General features: G+C 43.0%; 3 protein-coding genes across 8 annotated transcripts in view; 2 read left to right on the forward strand and 1 right to left on the reverse strand.

The window, feature by feature from the left end:
- Positions 1 to 19,302, forward strand: part of LOC126556613 (neurexin-1) — a 93,001-nt gene extending 73,699 nt beyond the window's left edge. The window contains exons 12-21 of one of the 6 annotated variants that reach the window (XM_050211956.1): positions 28 to 412; positions 726 to 1,102; positions 1,178 to 1,298; positions 12,069 to 12,216; positions 12,285 to 13,042; positions 13,108 to 13,286; positions 13,359 to 13,530; positions 13,599 to 13,831; positions 17,648 to 17,981; positions 18,047 to 19,302. In XM_050211956.1, coding sequence (XP_050067913.1) covers positions 28 to 412; positions 726 to 1,102; positions 1,178 to 1,298; positions 12,069 to 12,216; positions 12,285 to 13,042; positions 13,108 to 13,286; positions 13,359 to 13,530; positions 13,599 to 13,831; positions 17,648 to 17,981; positions 18,047 to 19,302 — 3,963 coding nt within the window. The remainder of the gene's footprint in view (positions 1 to 27; positions 413 to 725; positions 1,103 to 1,177; positions 1,299 to 12,068; positions 12,217 to 12,284; positions 13,043 to 13,107; positions 13,287 to 13,358; positions 13,531 to 13,598; positions 13,832 to 17,647; positions 17,982 to 18,046) is intronic. The other 5 variants (XM_050211959.1, XM_050211961.1, XM_050211962.1 and 2 more) reach the window with 5 other exon arrangements.
- Positions 1 to 20,956, forward strand: part of LOC126559687 (DNA topoisomerase I, mitochondrial) — a 524,180-nt gene that overhangs the window by 218,297 nt on the left and 284,927 nt on the right. The window lies entirely within an intron of this gene.
- LOC126556917 (uncharacterized) overlaps positions 1 to 20,956 on the reverse strand; it is a 163,569-nt gene that overhangs the window by 115,203 nt on the left and 27,410 nt on the right. The window lies entirely within an intron of this gene.

Below are 20,956 nucleotides of genomic sequence, written 5' to 3' on the forward strand. Positions count from 1 at the left end.
ATCGCGGCTTACCGTCTATCTTAACAGAGTAACTTCTTCGCGGTCGAGCTGCTGAATGGACACATCTACATCCACATGGATCTTGGTTCGGGAGCGGTAAAGGTGCGTGCATCAAGACGCCGAGTGGATGACGGTGTTTGGCACGAGCTGTCACTGCGTCGGAATGGGCGGGATGGAAAGGTTGGTGTGGATGGTCAGTGGAACGAGTTCCGGACACCGGGAGAAGCGTCCCAGATGCAGCTCGATAGCCCTATGTACATCGGTGGCATTGGGCCACCGTATGCGGAGATTTACATTCCACCGGCCATCTGGACTGCTACGCTACGGCAGGGATTCGTCGGATGTTTGCGAGACCTTACACTGTCTGGCAAACCGGTGGATATTGCACACATTGCTCGGCAACAGGATTCAGGTGAGTATTTGTGTGCATGAAACGGTCGTAATGCTTTACAACAAATTATGAAGACAGAGCCAACTGTCAAGACAGGGCTCTATAGTAAGCACTGAGCTATGTTACTTTGGGAAGGCAGAGCTTCACAGTGAGGTGATAGCTTCATATTATAGGTAGAGCGTTCTCTAGTGAAAATATAACTATTTTGTGAGCTTCATAGTGAGGACAGAGCTACTTTCTCAGTATAAAGCTTCTCTGTTAGAGCTATTTTATTCGTAAAAGCATAGTTTCAAATTTTGAACAACCTGCTGCTGTTTCTCTTCTGTTCTCCCAGGAGCCATCAAACCGTCGTGTCACGTGATAGCCAACCAGTGTGGTGGTCAGGTCTCGCCGTGCCAGAACGGTGGTCAATGTACCGAAGGTTGGAACCGACCACTTTGCGACTGTTCGGCTACCCTATTCACTGGACCGACCTGTGGCCGCGAATCAGCCACACTTGCCTTCAATGGATCGCAGCACATGGCCGTTTGGATCGGTGGAACACAGGGCAGTCGAACGCAGACGGAAGAGCTGGTCATACGCTTCAAAACATCACGGCCAGCCGGTTTGTTGCTGCTTACCAGCGCCGAATCTAGCTCATCCGATCGGCTCGAGATCGGTCTGGTGGCTGGTCGAGTGCGTGCCAACGTTCGACTTGGAGATCGCGAAAAGGTGCTCCACGAATTCTAACTATTACTTCACGATTTACTAACCTTGACGACTTTGCTACTCTTCACTAATCCACAGAACTTGCTCGCCGGTCTGACCGTCCTAAACGATAACAACTGGCACACGGTGAGATTTTCTCGCCGTGCGTCAAATCTGCGGCTGCAAGTTGACGGGACACAGCCCGTCAGGGGTATGTTATGTATGTATCAACAGCACCATTACTTTTTTGCCCTTATTACGTGTCGTGACGTGTCGTTTCTCTTTCTTGAATTGAGACGAATCGAAAACTGTTTTGCAAAGTTCAATGTTTTGATATTCGAACGATCCGATCCGATTCCAAACAAAACGCAAAAGCAAAAAGGAACAAGAAACCCAAAAATCTAAGCGAACCATTTAACGAGAGAAGCAACGACCAAAACTACATCCTGCCACGGTGGTAGGACGTAACTAAAACTGTTACCAATTTACGCAATTCCGACGACTTGTACCGACGCCATCCAAACCATCTCCCCAAAACCAACTCCAGATCCGGGCTCTCGTTTCCCTGTCATCCACATTACCTGCATCACCTACCCGTGTCACCAGAGCCTTGCGCAGAACAGAATCTGACATCTTTATTTGCATGACTCAAACAGCTCGCTGGTGGTATTGACCAACCAACCAAACAGGAAACCAAATACGACTTTTTTCCCCATTTTCCGAAAACCTGGTATAGATGCCAGAATTTCTTTGTATTGTGGGATTTCACCGGATAACCAACATCATCAACGACTTTCCTCATACACCTACTCAACTTTATCGTCTGCGCCATTGCTCTATTTTTCCATCAACTTTCCGTCCATCGTGATTTTCGCAGAATATTAATTGTATTTAGTTGGTCCTATTTTTATCACATCCCATTTTAGTTCCTCACTCTCATTTCACCCACCTGGTCTGTGTCAGACGGCTAAATTGTTGCTCTTTCATGTGAAGCTGAATGACGCTGAAATTATATACAGCAGCTATTAGCTGGAACTTTTAGCAAGTTATTCCTTGCAAAACTAATAAAATCCTTCAACAATATTTCCATCAGATGAAGCAAAAGCTTAACAAAGTCAAAGTTTAGCAAACAATTTGTCGATAATATACACGTGCAATGGGTCACTCACTGCCTTAGCAGGAAAAGCAGAACAAAAAAAACCGAACATAATCAAACATAATCTTATAAAGCGAAATTAGCGAGAAAATTGCTTTTTGATGGTTTTATTTTTCCGCCCCAGCATAGCAACAACAATAACACAAAACGCCGCTTGGAAGGGAGTTTTTTTCTTCTGTGCGTGTGTGTGTGTGAGTGCTCGCGTCCCCGTCCTTAACTTTAAAAAATCGGGCACCAAGCCATCACCAAGCCATTTGCATGACCTTCGTCGATGGAAGCAACACTGTAAAATCAACCCACAACTCTCCATTTCCCCTCGTTTGAATGGCAGGCATCATTAAAATGTGCTTAAGGGTAGACATCACTCCTGGGCCCCACGAGACCTTTAAGCGAACGTTACACGTAGCGAATGCCGGTAAAAAAAAGGGATTATTCCTAGAAAATACGTATAGCAAAGCCGGTCGCTTGGTGTACGGATTATGTGGTTCGTTTTAGATGATGCTCTGTGAAGTCTTTTGGGTTTTTCTATTCCCAACTCAACCAAGGATGATAACTTTAAGATTCACTCTGGTTAACTGATAAAAAGACCGATCGATTTCGCACGATTCGTCCCAAAATGCGATACGCAGCTTGGTAAATTTCTTAATCAAAACATCAACATCCGGTTTGAAATTGTGCTGGCGCGATCAATCCAACGCACATTGTTGGAATGCGTTGCTAAAAAAACGTAAGATCCCTTAACGGTAAGACACCGTGAAACGCTAGACATGGCTGCCTGTTTTCTGTTGCTCATTGCTCAAGCAAAGATAAACCCCCTTCGACTAGCACCGAACGAACCGAATGCTCGTTCTAGATGCCAGAACAACAATATAGCAGCCCCATTGGAAAATACCTGGCATAGCACATAACTTACATAATACGTACCTTTGCCGTGTTTGCTTAACGGGGCCACAATCCTTTGACCCGCTTAGTGTCGCTTCTCGTTTTACTTTCAGCAGAGGAGAGAAAGTTTCCACCGCGTGGCGATATTGGTATGTGGTCGACTAGCAACTATGCTTGCCCAGAATTGGCCCTGAAGTCTGGCAGGTCGCACACACACACACATACAAACGCACAGATTCTCTAGGTGACGTTAAAATTAATTAAATCGTTTGACCTGTTGTGGGGTACCGGGCAAACCCGGTAAGCTTTTGGTTGATTTTATTGAAGTGATTAAAAATAGTTCCTTGTCGGTGGGGACAAGCATTTGCAATTAGCATTACGATGCTCCCCGATTTGTAAGGGAAGATAGTGAGACCAATCTAACATGACATTAAGAATGTCATTTTGTTGCTTAATGCGGCTAACTATTCTTGAAAACTATTTCAATCTATTGCTAAATAATCGTAAATTAAGATTCATTGTATTTGTTGCTTGTAATATCAGCTTTTATAAGAGAGATGAAGAGAGAGAGAGAGATAGAAATTACATCTTAGCTTTATAGATATGATTTTATGGTTTCGATTGGTCTTCCCATCCATTGGAAAGCCCGAGTACATCAATTAGCTCGAATGATGGTAGTCCGCCCTATTTAATGCTGCCATCGATGGCAATAGTCACTAATTAAAACATCGGTCGGTGGTTTGTATCCATCGCCAAACGTACCACGACAGATTCAATTAAATGTCAGCTCATTTTCCAGGCTCCGGGTTTACGGTTTACAAGCCAGATTTAATGCTCAATCGATACGGGTTCCAGTGTTAGGCTAGTAGCACGAACTGCTTCGTGAAGTATTTCTGCTTCATTCAATCACACCCGACGCTAATGTTCCAGGTGACAAACCGAATGACATTTGGTTGAAAAACCATGTTCCAAGCAAATCACTACCTGCAACAGCCTGAATACGGCCGGAAGGCGTACGTGCACGTGACACGAGATTTGAGCGCATAGCAGTCGCTTATCGTGATCTATTATCTTCGATTTCAATTGCAGATAGAGTGTGCGTGTGTGTGTGTGTTCGTGTGGGTGGTGGTGACACATTACCATTTTGCATCCCTCCCTCCGGGAGTGTTGTGTCGCACAAATGCTTTGTAATGCTTAACGGCCTGGCCAACCAGTTTCCGCCCATTACAGCAGCGTACCCGATAATCGTGTAACGCTGGTTGTGGTTTTGTCGAATTGCTTCCACTTCCACATTGTTCGCCGTTCGCAAGTGCGCAGATGCACTCCGTTGATGATTACTGCAATACCGGGCAGCGGTGCGCTTGCATTCCGTTTGAAGTATAACCTTTCAACCCGTGTGTGCGTTCCTGGGTGAATGCGCGCAGAGTGATAAAATTATTATTCACAAACACCCACTTGTGTAACGCTGGTAATGTTGGTATTTTTCTGAAAACAACATAGTAAAACGACTTGAAATTCAATTTTTAAAATAAAAATCTAGAAAATTCACATCGATGGAGACGCATGGTCTTTCATAGAAAAATCTTCTAGCGATGGAGACGCATGGTCTTTTACGTCCTGCTAAGTCGCCGACGCATTGCATATCTCCCTTTTGAGTGGTTATTTTCACACATTCTTCCATTGCGACACAAATTGAATAATCTGCAGCAATTATGATGCACTGCATCCCACACTGCTAAGGGAAGCCAAATACAATTGCGTTTTTTTTCGCGATTGTTCCGCACATCCTTTGTACAAAACCTGAAATAATTGCCCATTATGCTGGTACATTTGTTGTGCATTTAACACATACACGCAAATACATGACACCAGCTCTGTTGCACGGAGGCAGACACAAAGCAAGGAAGGAAGGAAGGACGCTACTTGATTTATCGATAGCGATCCGAGCGGTGTTGCACCCGAGATAGGCAATAACTAGCGGACCATTCATTCGCGGTGCTTACCGTATAATACTCTCCTGGCGCAATGGTAGGAACGATCGTTCATCATTAAGCTGAAAATAGATTCATTGCCATTGGAATTGTTTGTACGCTTCAAAAACTGGATACGAGTTTTTTTGTTCCTTCCACCACGAACATCACTGGTAGAAACATTATGCAATAAATAATCTACCGTCCCACATGACAAGGTAATGACATGTGATTATACGCACACTCGAGCATATTTTCAATTTCATTCGTTCGCTTGCAACACAGCGTTGAGGTTTTTGTTACTTCTCGTGTTGGATTACGCTCAGGCCCGTACCTTTACCGTAACTGGGTACAGTTAACCAAAGCGTAACATTCAGTGCTTAAAATTGCAATCAAGATCAGTGCTGACCATTTTCATTTATACAACTCTTTGCCAACAAAAAAAAAAAAAAAAAAAACTCGGGGTCATTCTAGACAATCTACCTTATGACGTGGATTTTGAAAACTGTTTATCGATTGCCAGCGACCAATACAATCTAACAGTGACACATTATCGCACATTATTATACCTACTCTTCATAGTATTTTATTTATTTTCTTTTTATCTCACCCCGTTCTTAACCATTCTTGTCATCTCTGTGTTGTTAAGCATTTCCCTTCTAACCATTCGATCCATAAAACCCTCAACACGATCCGTAACATGCTTTCATTCGGAAAGTACCTGTGTCTTAACGCTACGGTCAGTTAAAACTGTAAAATACTCACACACCTGTTATCAAGTTCTCTGTCAACGCGTGACGCTTGTGCGATACATTTCCAAGAACAAAACAAACGCAACAATGACAATTGTGTGTATTGGTTTGGAGGCAACATTGGCAGTGAGTAATCTGACTGCTTCTGAGTTGAGTTTTTTTCCTGCAAAAAGCATAATGAGCGGCAAGAGGACGTCCACGAGCGGCATTTTTTTTTTTTTTGAAAAACAAACGACGCGAACGAAACGAACGCGTTCAAAATTGATCGAACGTCAGGGCGCTATTTTATGTGCACCAAACTCTTTACCTTTTATTTTCCAAACTACTAGTTTGTTTGTTTGTTTGTTTGGTTTTGTTTTGTGTTTTCTTTTTCTGTTAATTTATGTTAGTTTTATTGTTTCCCCATTCGTTGTCTACCTTTTTGGCTACTAACCAGTACTGTGATTACTTATTCTTGTGATTAGCTCTGATAAGCATATCCTTCTTAATCCATATATAATCTATATTGCATTTACCTTTTCACACTTGTTACGCCACAAATTTCACGTTTGATCACAGTCCACCACCACCACCACCACCACCACCACCACCACCACCACCAATACCACCACAAAAAGCACACGCACAATAACCCTCAATCAAGTATAAAACACACACCTATTAGCATTAAAGCGTTTGTGTAAGAGCACACTGTTTGCTTTATACCGATTTTATTCCTTATTTTAATACTCGTAATGTAATGCACACATTTTTTCATTTGCAAAATAAAACTAAAACTACAAAGTAACTACACAAACAGCGCGCGTTAAGTATTAGGTAGAAAGTTTGTTTATTTTCTTCTTTAAATTTCCTTCAAAAGCAATGTATTTCAAGTATTCTACCATGCACACAAGTACCTTACTGCGGCAATTAATCGTAGTTAAAGCACCACAGCTTAACGGGCACTCGAATTGTCACGGTGTTTGTGTAGCGCATACAATACACTTAGAAGTTTGCATTTGCTTCGTGAATGTTTTAATTCCTGTCGCGTGAAGCACTCACTCACTAAACTACCAACCTTTGGATGAAAATAGGCCGTAGACTTCGTTCTGAGTAACGTTTGCATGATGGACACAAAATACAACAAAACACAACAAAGGGTAGATCATTGCCATAGGACCGCAAAGGTATTTCCAACTTCCTATGCAAGGTGCCCTGCGTTGGTCATTTCGTTAGCGCAAAAGCGAACCCACCAACGTAAGGCAAATCTTTTACGTTATAAATGACCAATTATTGGCACGGAACAGACAACCTTCAGGCGTAGTAGTAACCTTCAAACGGTAATAGGGCACCCAACTCAAGGCAGCTCATTCAGTGGTTGTTGTTTTGTTCTTGCATTTTGGCCCCATTGCTTGTAGTTTGAGTGTGCGTGCTTGCATAAGTAAAGCGCACAGTGCCCCGTTTGGATGGGGAAATCTGTTTTACGGCCAGCCTTCAAACGTTCTCAAAACATTCATCGCTGCAACGATGTCATGGAACAACATCATTAGGATATCGTGAAGGAAAAAATGTCCGTTTCAGAATTATTTTGTTACTTTGCTTTTGTGGATATAAATTTAATATTTGTCACATAGTGCATATTACAAATAAATGTGGAGAGATTTGGCAAAGCATGCTTTTAATTTCACACATTTCTGGAACAGAAAAGTTTACTTTTAAAGCGTCACATAGCTGTAGCTTGCCACATACAAATGCTCTTCTGTAGCAGCTTAGTTCAATCACATTCACAGATACAACTACAAGATAATAGACTGACATTTCTATATCCAAAATCTGTACGCACAACAGCACACGAGTCAGTCAGTACAAACATAACAGTTGCCAGACAAACTCTAAACCCTTTCACACACCAAGCCCTTCTATAACTTTCTCTCTACAGCATCAAAAGCACACTTCCCAATAAAACAGAATGGCAAACACGATAAACTGTGCCATTTTTTGTAGAAAATCGGCTTAAATCTCTGTTTTGTTTTGTTTGGGTGCAGTTTCAAACGTGATGTATTGTTATTTATTTTCTTGCATTAGCTCGTCTGTTGTTTTTATTCTGTTTCTCTTTTTTTCTAACCTACTTTTATTCTTTTACTTCCGGCAAGCCGGGAAACCGTCATTCAATTAGTCGTTTATCCTTTACCTAGTTTCTAGAACTGGTGCCAATGCACTCAACCCGCGTGCACACATTAACACACACACACACACACATGTAGACCGCCGATGACCACACGCGAGACTGACACTAGTGTTTGTCATCTTTACCACCTGTTTCCCCTTCACCCCCACACCCTTACAGCACTAAGATTTTACCTGACCTGGTGTAAAGGGAAGCACGTTGACTGAAGCTCCTTCGGCAGAAAAACACGGATTTTACGCACATTTGCATTTTGTTTCCTATTTTTGTTATGATTTCTGCCTCTATGTTTGTGTGTGCGTGAGTGTTAGGATATCTATTTAGGTTTTCATTTCCACAACCGCAAGCCCGGTATCACGTTTTGTCTATTTGCTCGAATCCGTGCCTAGACGTGCTGCAACGCTACCTTCACAGTATGCAACAAACACGAGAACAGTTTTGTTAGAAGTAATACATGTGATAGTATCGAAAGGCTGCCGATGTGCGAATTTGTACGTGTACTATCGGGTTTTGGTTTTTGACTACTTGCCTTGCAACCGCCACCAGCACCACCAACCACACCATCAGCGCAATTTACAAATCCATCTTTTTTCCTCTTCCCTTTTGGCGTGTTCCGTGTGCCTTCGTGCTTCCTCTGTCTCTGTGTCTCTTCAAGCGCACCTAGCCCTGCTACAGGACACGCGATTAGTCGCGGCCGCGCCTTCACGAACGTGTACGATTATTTTGTTTGTTTTGTAGATCACCAATGTTCCATGCGCCATGTTTGGCACCTCCTTCGAATCACCGCATCGAATGCATTCTTGTCTCATCTGTATTGTCGCTCACTGTGTTCATCGCACCATCACTCTCGAACACTTCTACTGATTTAATACTGCGGCGCGCGCGTTGCATCAAACTAGACTGCACTCACCATCATCGTCATCAATCCTTCATCCACCGACCACGTTTTTTTTTGTGGCATCCAGCCAGATAGCATCGACCCTAACCTGTCTTAACCCGAGACCAAGCATACAGTTCAGGTGCAACCTGACCGTTGCAATAATCCAGCCATTCTCAGATTGATCGTGCACTCGTTATTGAAAGTTCTTTTTTCACGTATTTTCGATCCGTCGACACCAATTCATTCATGCTTGATTGTAGTAATTGTTCGTCGCTTATCGTTGTGAATGTTGCTTCCTCGTAGTGTGTGTGCATGAACTTCTTCGATTTATTCCTCTCCCCCAAATTCCTTTCCGTCTGTATCAATGTTATTGAAATTTTGCTCTTTTTTATGTGAAAAATAGGGTTCTAAAGCTAACACTGATATATCAACAGCATTTTTCGCTTTTTTTAAGGAATTAAGAGGACACTTTGACAACATCCGTTGGCTATTTGGGTCTCGTGTTTGTTAATTTAATTTCTTAAAAATGATACTTTTAGCAACCTCGTCAAGCTGAGCACCGAGAAATAAGTCTAACAACTATCGATAACAGGTCGGCTGATAATTGTCTGGTCTGACACATAGTGGGCACTTGTAAATTCAAATCCATTTGTTTGTATTAACTTTGAAACGAGTTCTGTCAAAATTTGACAGCACTCGGACAATAACCTAGTGAGCTAGAGCATTTTGTGTGACGCAACTTTTGTGTTTTGAGTAAACATGGACAAGAAGGAATTTCGCGTGTTGATAAAATATTGTTTTTTTGAAGGGTAAAAAGACAGTTGAAGCCAAAAATTTGCTTAATAAGGAGTTTTTGGACTCTGCTCCACCAAAATCAACTATAAAATATAGGTATGCTAAATTTAAACGTGGAGAAATGAGCACTGACAATACGGCATTGGACCGTCATAATCAATTGTAAATAAGAAATGAGCACTGAAGACGGTGAACACAATGGACGCCCAAAAGAAGTGGTTACTGAGGAAAACGTTAAAAAAATCCACAAAATTATCGAAAGCAACCGAACCAGTAAAGATGATCGAGATAGCTGACACAATAAAGAAATCCAAGGAACGTGTTGGACATATCGTTCACAAATATTTGGGTATAAGAAAGCTCTGTGCAAAAATGGGTGACGCGCGAGCTCACATTTGACCAAAAACAACAACGAGTTGATGATTCGGAGCAGTGTTTGAAGCTGTTTGAGCGAAATTCTAGCAAGTTTTTGCGTCGGTATGTTAGCCTGGATGAGACTTGGCTTCATCACTACACTCCAAAGTTAAATGGATAATCATCTGAGTGGACTGGACGCGATGAACCTGCTCCAAAGCGAGGAAAAACGCAACAATCAGCTGGCAAGGTTATGGCGTCAGTTTTTTGGGATTCGCAAGGAATAATCTTCATCGACTATTTTAAGAAAGGAAAGACCATTAACAGCGACTACTATATCAAGTTATTGGAGCGTTTAAAGGACGAAATCCCTAAAAAAACGGCCACATTTGAAGAGAAAAAAAGTTCTGTTTCATCAAGACAACGTACCGTGCCACAAATCAGTGAAAACAATTGCAAAAATTCGCGAATTAGGCTACGAATTGCTTCCCCACCCACCGTATTCCCCAGATCTGGCCCCCAGCGACTTTTTTCTTTTCTCAGATCTCAAAAGGATGTTCGCTGGGAAGATATTTTCGTCAGATGAAGAGATGATCGCCGAAACGGAGGCACTTTTTGACGAAAAGGAAAAATCCTTTTTCAAAAATTACATAGAAAAATTGAAAGACCGATATTATCGGTGTCTCACCCTTCAAGGGAGGTTTATTGAATAAAAAAAAATTTTTGCAAAAAAAAATATTTTTACTATTGTAGGCCAAACAATTATCAGCCCACCTGTTAGTAGAGAAAACTTCGTTCAACTTAGCAAAAATAATAATTCCGATTTTCTATTCTATTCTAAAAATGATTTGGTAGCTTTTGTGCGAAAAAAAACACGATAAAATGTTAAAAAATTGTTGCTTTTGCTTTTGCTAAAAAAATGCTTTTCATCGAAATTTGGCACAGTTATATCTAATATAGAGGGATTGACAATTGAATAACTGAGAAAGACATTTGAATAACTACGAATAACTATAAAAAATCTTATTTGAATTTTAAAATTGATAACATTTGAATTAATAAAAATTCATATTTGAATTTTCAACTAATGTAAGTTGTTTATCCATAATTCCATCATAAAGAAATACGGCCGGGCCGTTAGTTATGAAAAAAGAAACATAATTTACAAACAGAATTCTTGTAGCTTGAGAAGGAATAAAAAAAACCTTTCAGTTTGATTGAGATGTTGAAGGATTACAAAAATGAAATAAATATCCCAAAAACTATTCATTGGATGTTGAAATAGTCTTTACATAGAAGAAAAATTCTGTTGACATTCAAAACTGTGCCGCAATAATGATAAACATGAGTTGATACGTTCAGTACCCTCCTTCGCACTGATGCACAACGATCACTGATTGTATTTTTCCCTTTTCTTCTAAAAAACATCCTCTTACGCATGTTACACCGCGCCCTGAATCATGTGCATGTGCATTCATTTCAATTTCTTACTTATCATTTCTTAACGTCATAAGTTAGCATTCACCACAGTACCCCAACAACCCCCGTTAGACCGCCTAGAATAGTTGCAATCTGGAACAGAAACGCTCCGTTCGCTTTCCCTTAGGGACACGAGTAACTGGTCAACGTTCTTCAAACCTAATGCGTCACTCACTCTAATCCTAACATTTTGCATTCCAACCAATCACCTGCCTGCGCGCGATTACGATGTTTAGGTTAACAGTTACTTTGATTTTTCGAATGCATTTATCTCTCTCTATATATATGTATGTTACCACTAGTACGTCCTACTGCCCTAATAAAAACACCCACCTTACCTATCCTGCAGCCCAATCCCGAAGCTTTCCGGTCACTTTTTTGAATATGTTACGTAGTTCCAGGGAAAACCCATTAATTAGCTATGTTCGTTACTCCCTGGAGCAGTTTGCTGGTTACTAGCCGGACACTATTTACTGGAGCATCTCCATTTCGATCTCTTTTCTTTCTTCCATTCCATTTTCCATCGATTTGTATTTTGATCTTTGGTGTGATATCTAGCTGAAGCAATTCTCGGACGGCACAGCACGCTCGAGGTGAAATCCATCCATCTGGGCGGTTTGTTCCACGCGGAGGAAGAAATCCAGATGACTGCCGCCATGCCGAACTTTGTCGGTCAGCTGCAAGGGTTCGTCTACAACGGGCATCGGTTAGTTCGTCCAATCTTTTCCACGCCACAGGTTTCATCAACAAATCGAGCTTTCTTCCCAATTGCAGATACATCGATCTCGTGAAATCGCTCGGCCCGGAGCTTTCATCGCTGCCGACGACAACGTTCAAGCTGACGGCACGGTTCGTAAACTCGCCGCCCGGCTCACCGTATCTGCCGGCAACGTTCCGATCGAAGCACTCGTACGTTGGCTTGCCGATCCTGAAGGCCTACTCGTCCGTCTTTATCGATTTCCGCTTCAAAACACTCGAACCGAACGGGCTGCTCTTCTACAACGGTGGCAAGAGGACCGATTTTGTGGCGGTCGAGTTGGTTAATGGACATATCCATTACGTGTTCGATCTGGGCGATGGACCGATCACGTTGCGCGATAAGGCCCGCATACACATGAACGATAATCGGTGGCATTCGGTTAGCATCCGCCGTCCCGGACCGAAAACGCACACGCTCGCGGTGGATGAATCGATTGAGATTTATACGGCCAGTGGTAATAATATGCATCTCGAGCTGGAAGGCATCCTGTACGTTGGTGGTGTGTTTAAGGATATGTACACCCGGCTACCATCGAGTATTGCGTCTCGGTCCGGTTTTGAAGGATGCATTGCATCGGTGGATCTGGCCGATACGTCACCCAGCCTGACGGAGGATGCTGTGGTGCCGAGTTCGTTGGTAGTGTCCGGTTGCGAAGGTCCTACCAAGTGTAGTCAGAATGCGTGTGCTAATCGGGGTGTTTGTGTGCAGCAATGGAACGCCTATGCGTGCGAGTGTGACATGACTTCGTTCACCGGTCCGACATGCTACGATGGTAAGACGTTGAAGCGCTGAATCTTGGATGAATGTTTTCTAACACACTTTACACGCTACTTGCAGAATCCATCTCCTACGAGTTCGGTAACAACAAAGGCCTCATACAGTACAACTTTCCACCGGGACGCCAACCCGACACAGAGGAGGACAGTATAGCGCTTGGATTCGTTACGACGAAATCGGATGCAGTGCTGCTACGCATCGAAAGCTCTACGACGCAGGACTACATCGAGATGGAGATTGTAAGTAAACAACACGAATTAGAACCAAGGTGAAGACATTCAAACCTCCCAATTCTTATCAAACTTCTACAGGTGGAAGGAAATGTGTTTACCGTGTACAACGTTGGCACACAAGATCTCCCATTGGGCGAAGTGGCGGTCAAGGTGAACGACAATAACTACCACATAGTGCGCTTCACCCGCACAGGAGCTAATGCGACGCTACAGATCGACGATTACAACGTCCAGACGGTGTCTTCGATCGGTAGGCTTAGGACACTGCAATGTCCACGGACACATCCCCCAACAACTCATCTTTCAAATCCCTCCTAGGACACCAATCGACCGTGTTTACATCGATGGCCAACATACAGGTCGGTGGCAAGATTGCACGCAACGGACGTTCGCGCATCGAGCGACCCTTCAGCGGAGTGATCGCCGGCCTGTCCGTCAATCGGCTGCGCGTGCTCGATCTGGCCGCGGAGCGCGATCCGCACATCAATGTTCGGGGCGATGTACAATTGGTAACTGGCGTTTTAGATAGAAATGACCAAAGAATGCAGCAGGTTAGAATTTTTAAACGAAAAGCAATATTCTATCTCGAAAACGCTCTCTCTCTCTATTTATCTCTTACTACTACTACTACTCTGTCTCTCTTCTTTGATCTGAGTTTCACGTTTGTTTGCTCTGTGGTTTATTGAAATGCGTTCCTTTTTGCGCTCTTTGTGTTTGTTTGTGTTGGTTTTATGTTGACGGTTTTCTGTTGGTGCCTGTTTTATATGCTGTTTGTTCTACGATTTTTTTTCTTCTTCTTTTAACCTGTACAGAAACATTTACAGTTTATTGCATTGCGCGTTTGCACCGTTTATTTTCGTTTACGATTCGATGGAAGTTTGTTATCAATTGGAACCGATCATTTTATGGTTTGCTGGGCAGACCACCACTGATGCTATTACGTTTTTATGTTTAATATACAGACTATTATAACACTTTAGCTTTTTGCTTCCGTTGCTGTAACATACTTTCATCGTAATGCGTTGCTTACAAGTTTTTTTCCGGTCCTATACCGTGCTGTAATTGAGCAGTATGTTTGAAGATTTCTCTATGGATAATGAAACGAAAAAAAGGCGAAAATAATTATTTTTGTACCGTGTTTGCACGGTATGTTATCTGTCTTTGTTTCTGCGCCGTCGTTAGTAGTGCAATTTTGTTTCTTTCGTTTCCATATAATTTGTATTGATCGATTTTTCTGCACCATAAAGCACCTCTAAGTTTGACATATGCCGCACAATTGATTCATCAGTGTTTGTTGAATTTTTTTTTTTAGCCGTAAAGTACGTGTTTCGCACATTAGCACATTTCTCTCGTATGAACATAACCCTTTTCAGAGTTGCAAACCTCTAAACAAACCACTTTTAAGTTGTGCTGACGTTAAAGTTTGCAGCAGTTTTAAGGCAGCTCAGCTCATCCTTTATTTTAGTAATCAAAGTTTTGGAAAGTTTGCAAAGCATTTTACCACCACTTTTCGATAGTTTCATCGAGCTTTCACACGGCATCTTTCATCGAATGTTGCCGCTTGACGCTAAACCATTTAAAAGCCTGTAAAAGCCTAGTTGCTTCTTTTCTCAACACACACACACATATTCCGTTAATATCCAATACGATATGGTTTTTCACTTTGTTAATCCAATTGCTTTTGATTTGTTCGCCCATTATCTCTCTGTCTGTCTCTTTTTCTACTCCCGTTAATGATTCAATTTGTTCTGCAACCACCCGAAAACTTGTGTTTCGATATATTACCGTAATTAAACGCAAAGAAATTGCCAGAACCGTTTTACTCAAATTGTATCCTTTCCTTCTACTCAAAACAGGAGCACCAAGCAAGCTAGTAACCGTTTCTAAAAGAGATAAAGAATAGATAATAATTGCCAAACGTGCAAACAAGAAAAAACAATGCAGAAACAAGCTGAAAGTGTTGTAACAACAACAAAAGAAAAAGGATTCTGCATCGATTGTTTTTCTATTTATAATTTATATTCAACCAGCTGCAGTCGAAATATGCTGTCACATCGATCATATTATACCCATTCGTATGTCCCCTCGCCGCCGTTTCTAACCTCTTTTTAACGTCCCTCTGACGTTTCTCCCTAAACTTGAACCTTTCATACAAGACACACGCAACATAATTCAACGACACATTACCTTCAAAGCTCAAAAACAAGGCAGACAATGATACAACAGAGAAACACAAAACAACAGTTCGTTTAGAACTGCAGCAGAAAACTTACAAACCCCTTTCCCATCCCTTCAAAATTCCATCTCCTCGATCATCTGGTACAGAAATGTCAAACATCCGGCTCGATTACTGGAGTCCTTCCAACTCCAACGTTCAGCTATTGAGATCCTTCTTGAGAGAAAGAGTTTTTAAACCTTTACAGTTGATTGCAGGAATAAAAGAACTGTTCTATTGATCAAATCATCTGCAATATGGTGAACGAATTTGAGGAATCTTGCCGAGAATGGATAAGAATTTTTTTTTATAAAACATTTATTAGAAAAAAAAAACATAAAAAACCTTAAATTCTAGTTTACAATTTAAAGAAAACAAAAACTGGACATGAGAATCAACTACAAAGATTACAATGAACATTTAAGGACTTCTACATCAATCACAGCATTGTTGTTTCCAACAATGTGGATGATGTAGTTAGCAAACAAACGTAGGATTGGGATCCGCTTACTTTTACTAACATTTGTTAGGACAGGTAAGCGGAGGGATTGGAATGAGGGAGTAAGGGAGGGCTCGACGTTTTGGATAGCTTGCATCAGAATACTCCAGGCTGTGGACATTCTGGAACACAAAGCAAATTTGTGTTCAATTGTATCCACCTGGGAGCACTCTGCGCAAGCTGAGGATCCACGATTCATCCTGGAAAATAGCTCTCCGTGAGCTATTTTATTGTGTGCCAGCAAGTACAAGACTGATCTCTGTTTGGAAGACAGCCGTTGCGAACCGATGTTGCTCCACACTAGTCGCCAGTTTACGGTTGGAGATTCCTGCTCGACCTTTGTGTCGGGAAGCCTCTCAACTAACATCCGACGAATCGCTAGGGCGGTGATCTTATTTGAGAATAGGTGAATAAGAGGTAATTTACGTGCCAAGCATAAGAACTCTCTTTTTGGTCAATTTTAACTAGGTTAATGATGATCGATGTACAATCACAACCCAGAACAACAAAGCATCTAAAATTCATAGTCCTTTTTTTTGCTCGGAAAAATTTACTCTAACAACTAAACCTGTTTCTGCGTAAACAGGTGTATGAGCAAATCTTCTTCTTCTTCTTGGCTTGACGATCTCTAAGGTCATGCCGGCCATCGAAATGGTTTTCTAGACTGCCGATACCACGTAGTTGGTTAGTCAGTCCTCACTACTGGGGGACGGTCCGAATGGGATTTGAACCCCGGTCTTGCCGTTTAAAGACCGGCGCCGCTGTCGACTACACCACCGGGCCCGTCCCCAAATACAGCAAATACAGAGCAGAGTATGAGCAAATACAGTTGTCGGGACTCATCTACTCGATGTCCACCAAGTGGTATGCACCTTCACAATGTCGCTATTTAATGTCAGCTTTAGGACAGATGCGACACATTCGTGATTCTGCTTATCCCTTACTGCCTAACATAGCTCAAACTAGACGATAAGTGGATTTAACAAGACACGATGTTAGCAGCTATTATGTACAAGCGAACACCGATGCGATGCTAACTGACCTTTATGGTCGTTTAACTTAACAAGAGCTGTTTCTTCGAGATCAAATTTCGTCGAAGGTTTCTGTTGGATAATTGAAAACCACCGATGCTCTTAAAGCCAACAAAAAGATTCAGCTCGTTTTGTGCACCAGTCTTGTGATTATTTTCACCTCATCATTTACAAGGGAAGCTTTGGCGACCAATCAAGAGCTCAGGAGCTATCACAGGAAATTCAATTGAAGAACTCATTGTTCTTTATTCTCGATGAAAACTTAGCTTGACATAACTGTTCCAATTCCTCACGTTCCATCCGTCCCTTCTAGTCCTCCAAAAACACACACGCTATACTCTAACCCTAATGCGCGCTCTCGCTCTCTAACACGTAGTTTGGTCGTTAGTTTTCATTAGTCGCTTCCTGGTAGTGTACGCACAATAATTCGCTCTCCAGCACTAGCCGTTTTCCATTCTGCACATGTAACACACCCACACACACAAAAACACACATACACATGCACATGTCATTCGTTGCACGCAATTTGATGCGCACAAGCCACATTTCCATCGTTCCATCGCCTATCCATGCACCACGCTTCTGCAGAGGGCGTGAGCTGACCGTAAGAATTAAACTGAAGAACTCTTCCGATCATTTCAAGACCCCGGCCAGCGGCTATCCAGGCGTGATGGACGATCTGATCTTTAGTGGAGCCGGTTCCGGTTGCCGTGGGGACGATGAGGACGAATGTACACCACCGTTCGAGAATGGTTCGGGCGATGATTTGATCACACCGGTGTACGTGCCGCCAACGAAGCAAACGGCCACCACATCGTCCGGCGGTAAGGATGGTTCGGGTGCACGGGGTCGAGGTAAGCCAGGGGAGAAGCTGTGCGATGATGAGGATTGTCTGCACGGATCGGGCAGTGGCGAGGTGACGGAGGTGTTCACGACGTCTACGGCACGAAGTTCTGGTACGAAATGTGTGACGCATCATAAGTGTGTTGGTCGAGGGTTAAAATGTGATGTCTCATTTCAGAAACGAGCCCCGAAATGACCTACACGACGGTAGATTTTGATAGGAAAACGGATGGCACACCGACGTATACGACCCAGCGCCGCACGCCCGATACGTACTCGTCGTCGTCGCATACAACGAGCGAGATGGACACGACCAGTGGCATGAGCAGTGGCACGACGGGTAGCTACGGCAGCAGTAGCAGTAGTGGCAGTTATGGCAGCCCCGTTGATAGCTACGGAACAACAGTTTCTATGGGTACAACCGGTTCCGGCACAACAACGGGAACTACCGCCAGTGGTCGTGTGATAACGACCTCCACCGGTACGACGGTAGGACTCAGCACGTACGGATCAACGACACAGCAACACACACCCTCCGAAACAACCGTAAGCTATCGGGATCGTGATCGCGATCATATTCGTGAGACAACCTACCCGCAAACGCCAACCACGACGGAGGAAGAAATTGTGGACGTTCACCTACCGACGGACGACGAGGACGATGGTGAGGAACACCGTACGACCGTCCATCAAACGCCGAACGGACGTCGACCACCGCCCGTAAAGGTGGCAGAACCACCAAACCCCGAACCAGAACAACCCTACCAACCGCACCCGCAACCATACCCACCAACACGCCTGCCCAAGCACAAAGGTGGCCGCATCAATTCCGAAGCCGAAGAGCGTACTGCCATGATCATCGGTATTGTAGCCGGCGCATTGATTGCCGTCATTCTCGTTATCCTGCTCGTGCTGTGGATCAAATCGAACGGTGATCGGTCGTACAAAACCGAACACGACAAGAGTGGACTGTATGGACAGGGACCTAGCGCAGCTTTGCTAGGTGGATCGCATGGCAACTCCGGCACACACAATGCTCACCACTACAACCAGCAGTCGCAGCAAGCGTCACACCATCAACCGCAACACCATCATCAACCGTCCGCTCCACCGCACTATAATGGCGGCCATCATTCGAATGGCGGTAGTACGCTCCCGCTGAACGGGTCGCTTCGACATCATGGACCAGGCAATGGTGCCATGGGAGCGGGTGGTTCTGGTGGCGGAATGGGCATGGGCAGTGGTGGTAACATGAGTATGGGTTATGGAGGACTGAATGGTAGCGGTAGCGACAAGGGCAGCATGCAATCCAGTGGTGGAGGTGGAGTTGGTCCTGGTGGAGGTGGCGGTGGTGGTGGTGGTGGTGGTGGTATGGGACAACCGCAGCGTAATAAGAGTCGTAATTCGAAGGACATCAAGGAATGGTACGTCTAAGCACGGAAGTGGTGGAAACAATAGCCAGAGTTCGTGAAGCCTGGTGATGCTGAACACTTTAAGCAGAATCAATCAGGAACAATCATCCTGGGAATGTAAATAATCGTGTAGGAATTATGAATGTGATCGATGGCAAGATGGACAAGCGTATGAGCGCCTAGAACACACTACTTAGTACACAAATCGAAACCCCCTCTGCTAAAGAAAATGCAATACAACAAAACGAAGGTAAGAAGTGGTAAGGCAACTACTTCTCACCGCTCTTAGGTAACACCCAGTGCAGGATCAAATCAGTACTGGAAGAAGTTTACCAGGAGTCCATGCGGAAAGGAACACAGGAGTTAGGCCAAAAATCCGCAACATTACACTAGGCACACTGGAGAAGGACAGGAAAACTCAACCAACCTATCATTTTGGGGCGCATAAACCTTCCTGCTTTGGTTTGCTCTCCAGCCATCTCTGCGAAGGTGTGAAACTATCATGAAACATTAACAACCCGCACTTCTCTCCTCACAAAGATGAATCCTCTTCAGAGCAAAGAACCAAACACCCCTACACTACGATACGCTAACGAGGCGCTTATTAAGAAGAAGAACGGAAGGAAGAAAAAATCAACCTGAAAGCTTTAGTAAAACACTAAGAAAACCGAGCACTGGGATTGACAAAAAACTGTTGGCAATTGTGGTTATTGTAGTACGATATAATAGCAGTTAAGGAAGATAGTAATGCGAACTAAGCTATCGCAATTTCAAATGTTACCAGCTTTTCCGGTACCCGTTCACCTCCCAATCGGTTGGTTCTCTTGCTTTGAATATCTCGAGTGTTCAACGAAGAACCACACAACATCAATACACACACACACACACACACATACACACTCGTCACCTAACACTACTGTACTTAGTTCTAGCTATTACTAGCTTTTTGATAGTGTGGTAATAGAATATCTCTCAGAAAGTAAGAAGATGCAGACGACAGTTGGGACAAACACCCAAACACACACACACATATACACACACAAAAATGCATGTTGGTTAAACCTGCCTGCTGCTACAACTATACTGCACTAGGGTCATGTGGTGTAATGGGACGCTACAGCAAAATTTAAACCGAAATCCAATCTTAATGAGTAAAAAAAAAAACCACAGTCAAACTAACTAAACAAAGCAAAGGCCCGAAGCGTGTAGGATACGATACGGAAATGGCTGGGAGGTGGTCATGTAAGCTACTTTAAGAAAAACGATAAAATATTATAAAACCGTGTTCCGGTACGAGCAAATTGTTTTTTCTGCACAAATTTACTCTAATTGTAAGAAGGATCGCAAAAAAAAGATCTCCCCCATCCCGCTCTCCCCCATATTGCTGGGTTTTCGATCAAAAAAAAAAAAAAAAGAAGGAAAAACAAAGAACCCGCAACAGTATAATAGTATAACTGGGGCTAGTTACGAAAAGCGAAAAAGAAAAACAAACAAAAAAAGCAAAGTTTAGTCAAGTGAAGATATATAGAAATACTTACAACAAAAGAGTAAGGACAGAAAAAAAAGAGTAAGAAAGAAAGAGATATATATATATATACATATACATAAATCATATTAAAACACAACAAGGAAAAAGAAGAGAAAATGTTAAAATACACACACACACACACAAGGGA

This window comes from Anopheles maculipalpis, chromosome 2RL, assembly GCF_943734695.1.
Source record: "Anopheles maculipalpis chromosome 2RL, idAnoMacuDA_375_x, whole genome shotgun sequence".
Classification (NCBI taxonomy): domain Eukaryota; kingdom Metazoa; phylum Arthropoda; class Insecta; order Diptera; family Culicidae; genus Anopheles; species Anopheles maculipalpis.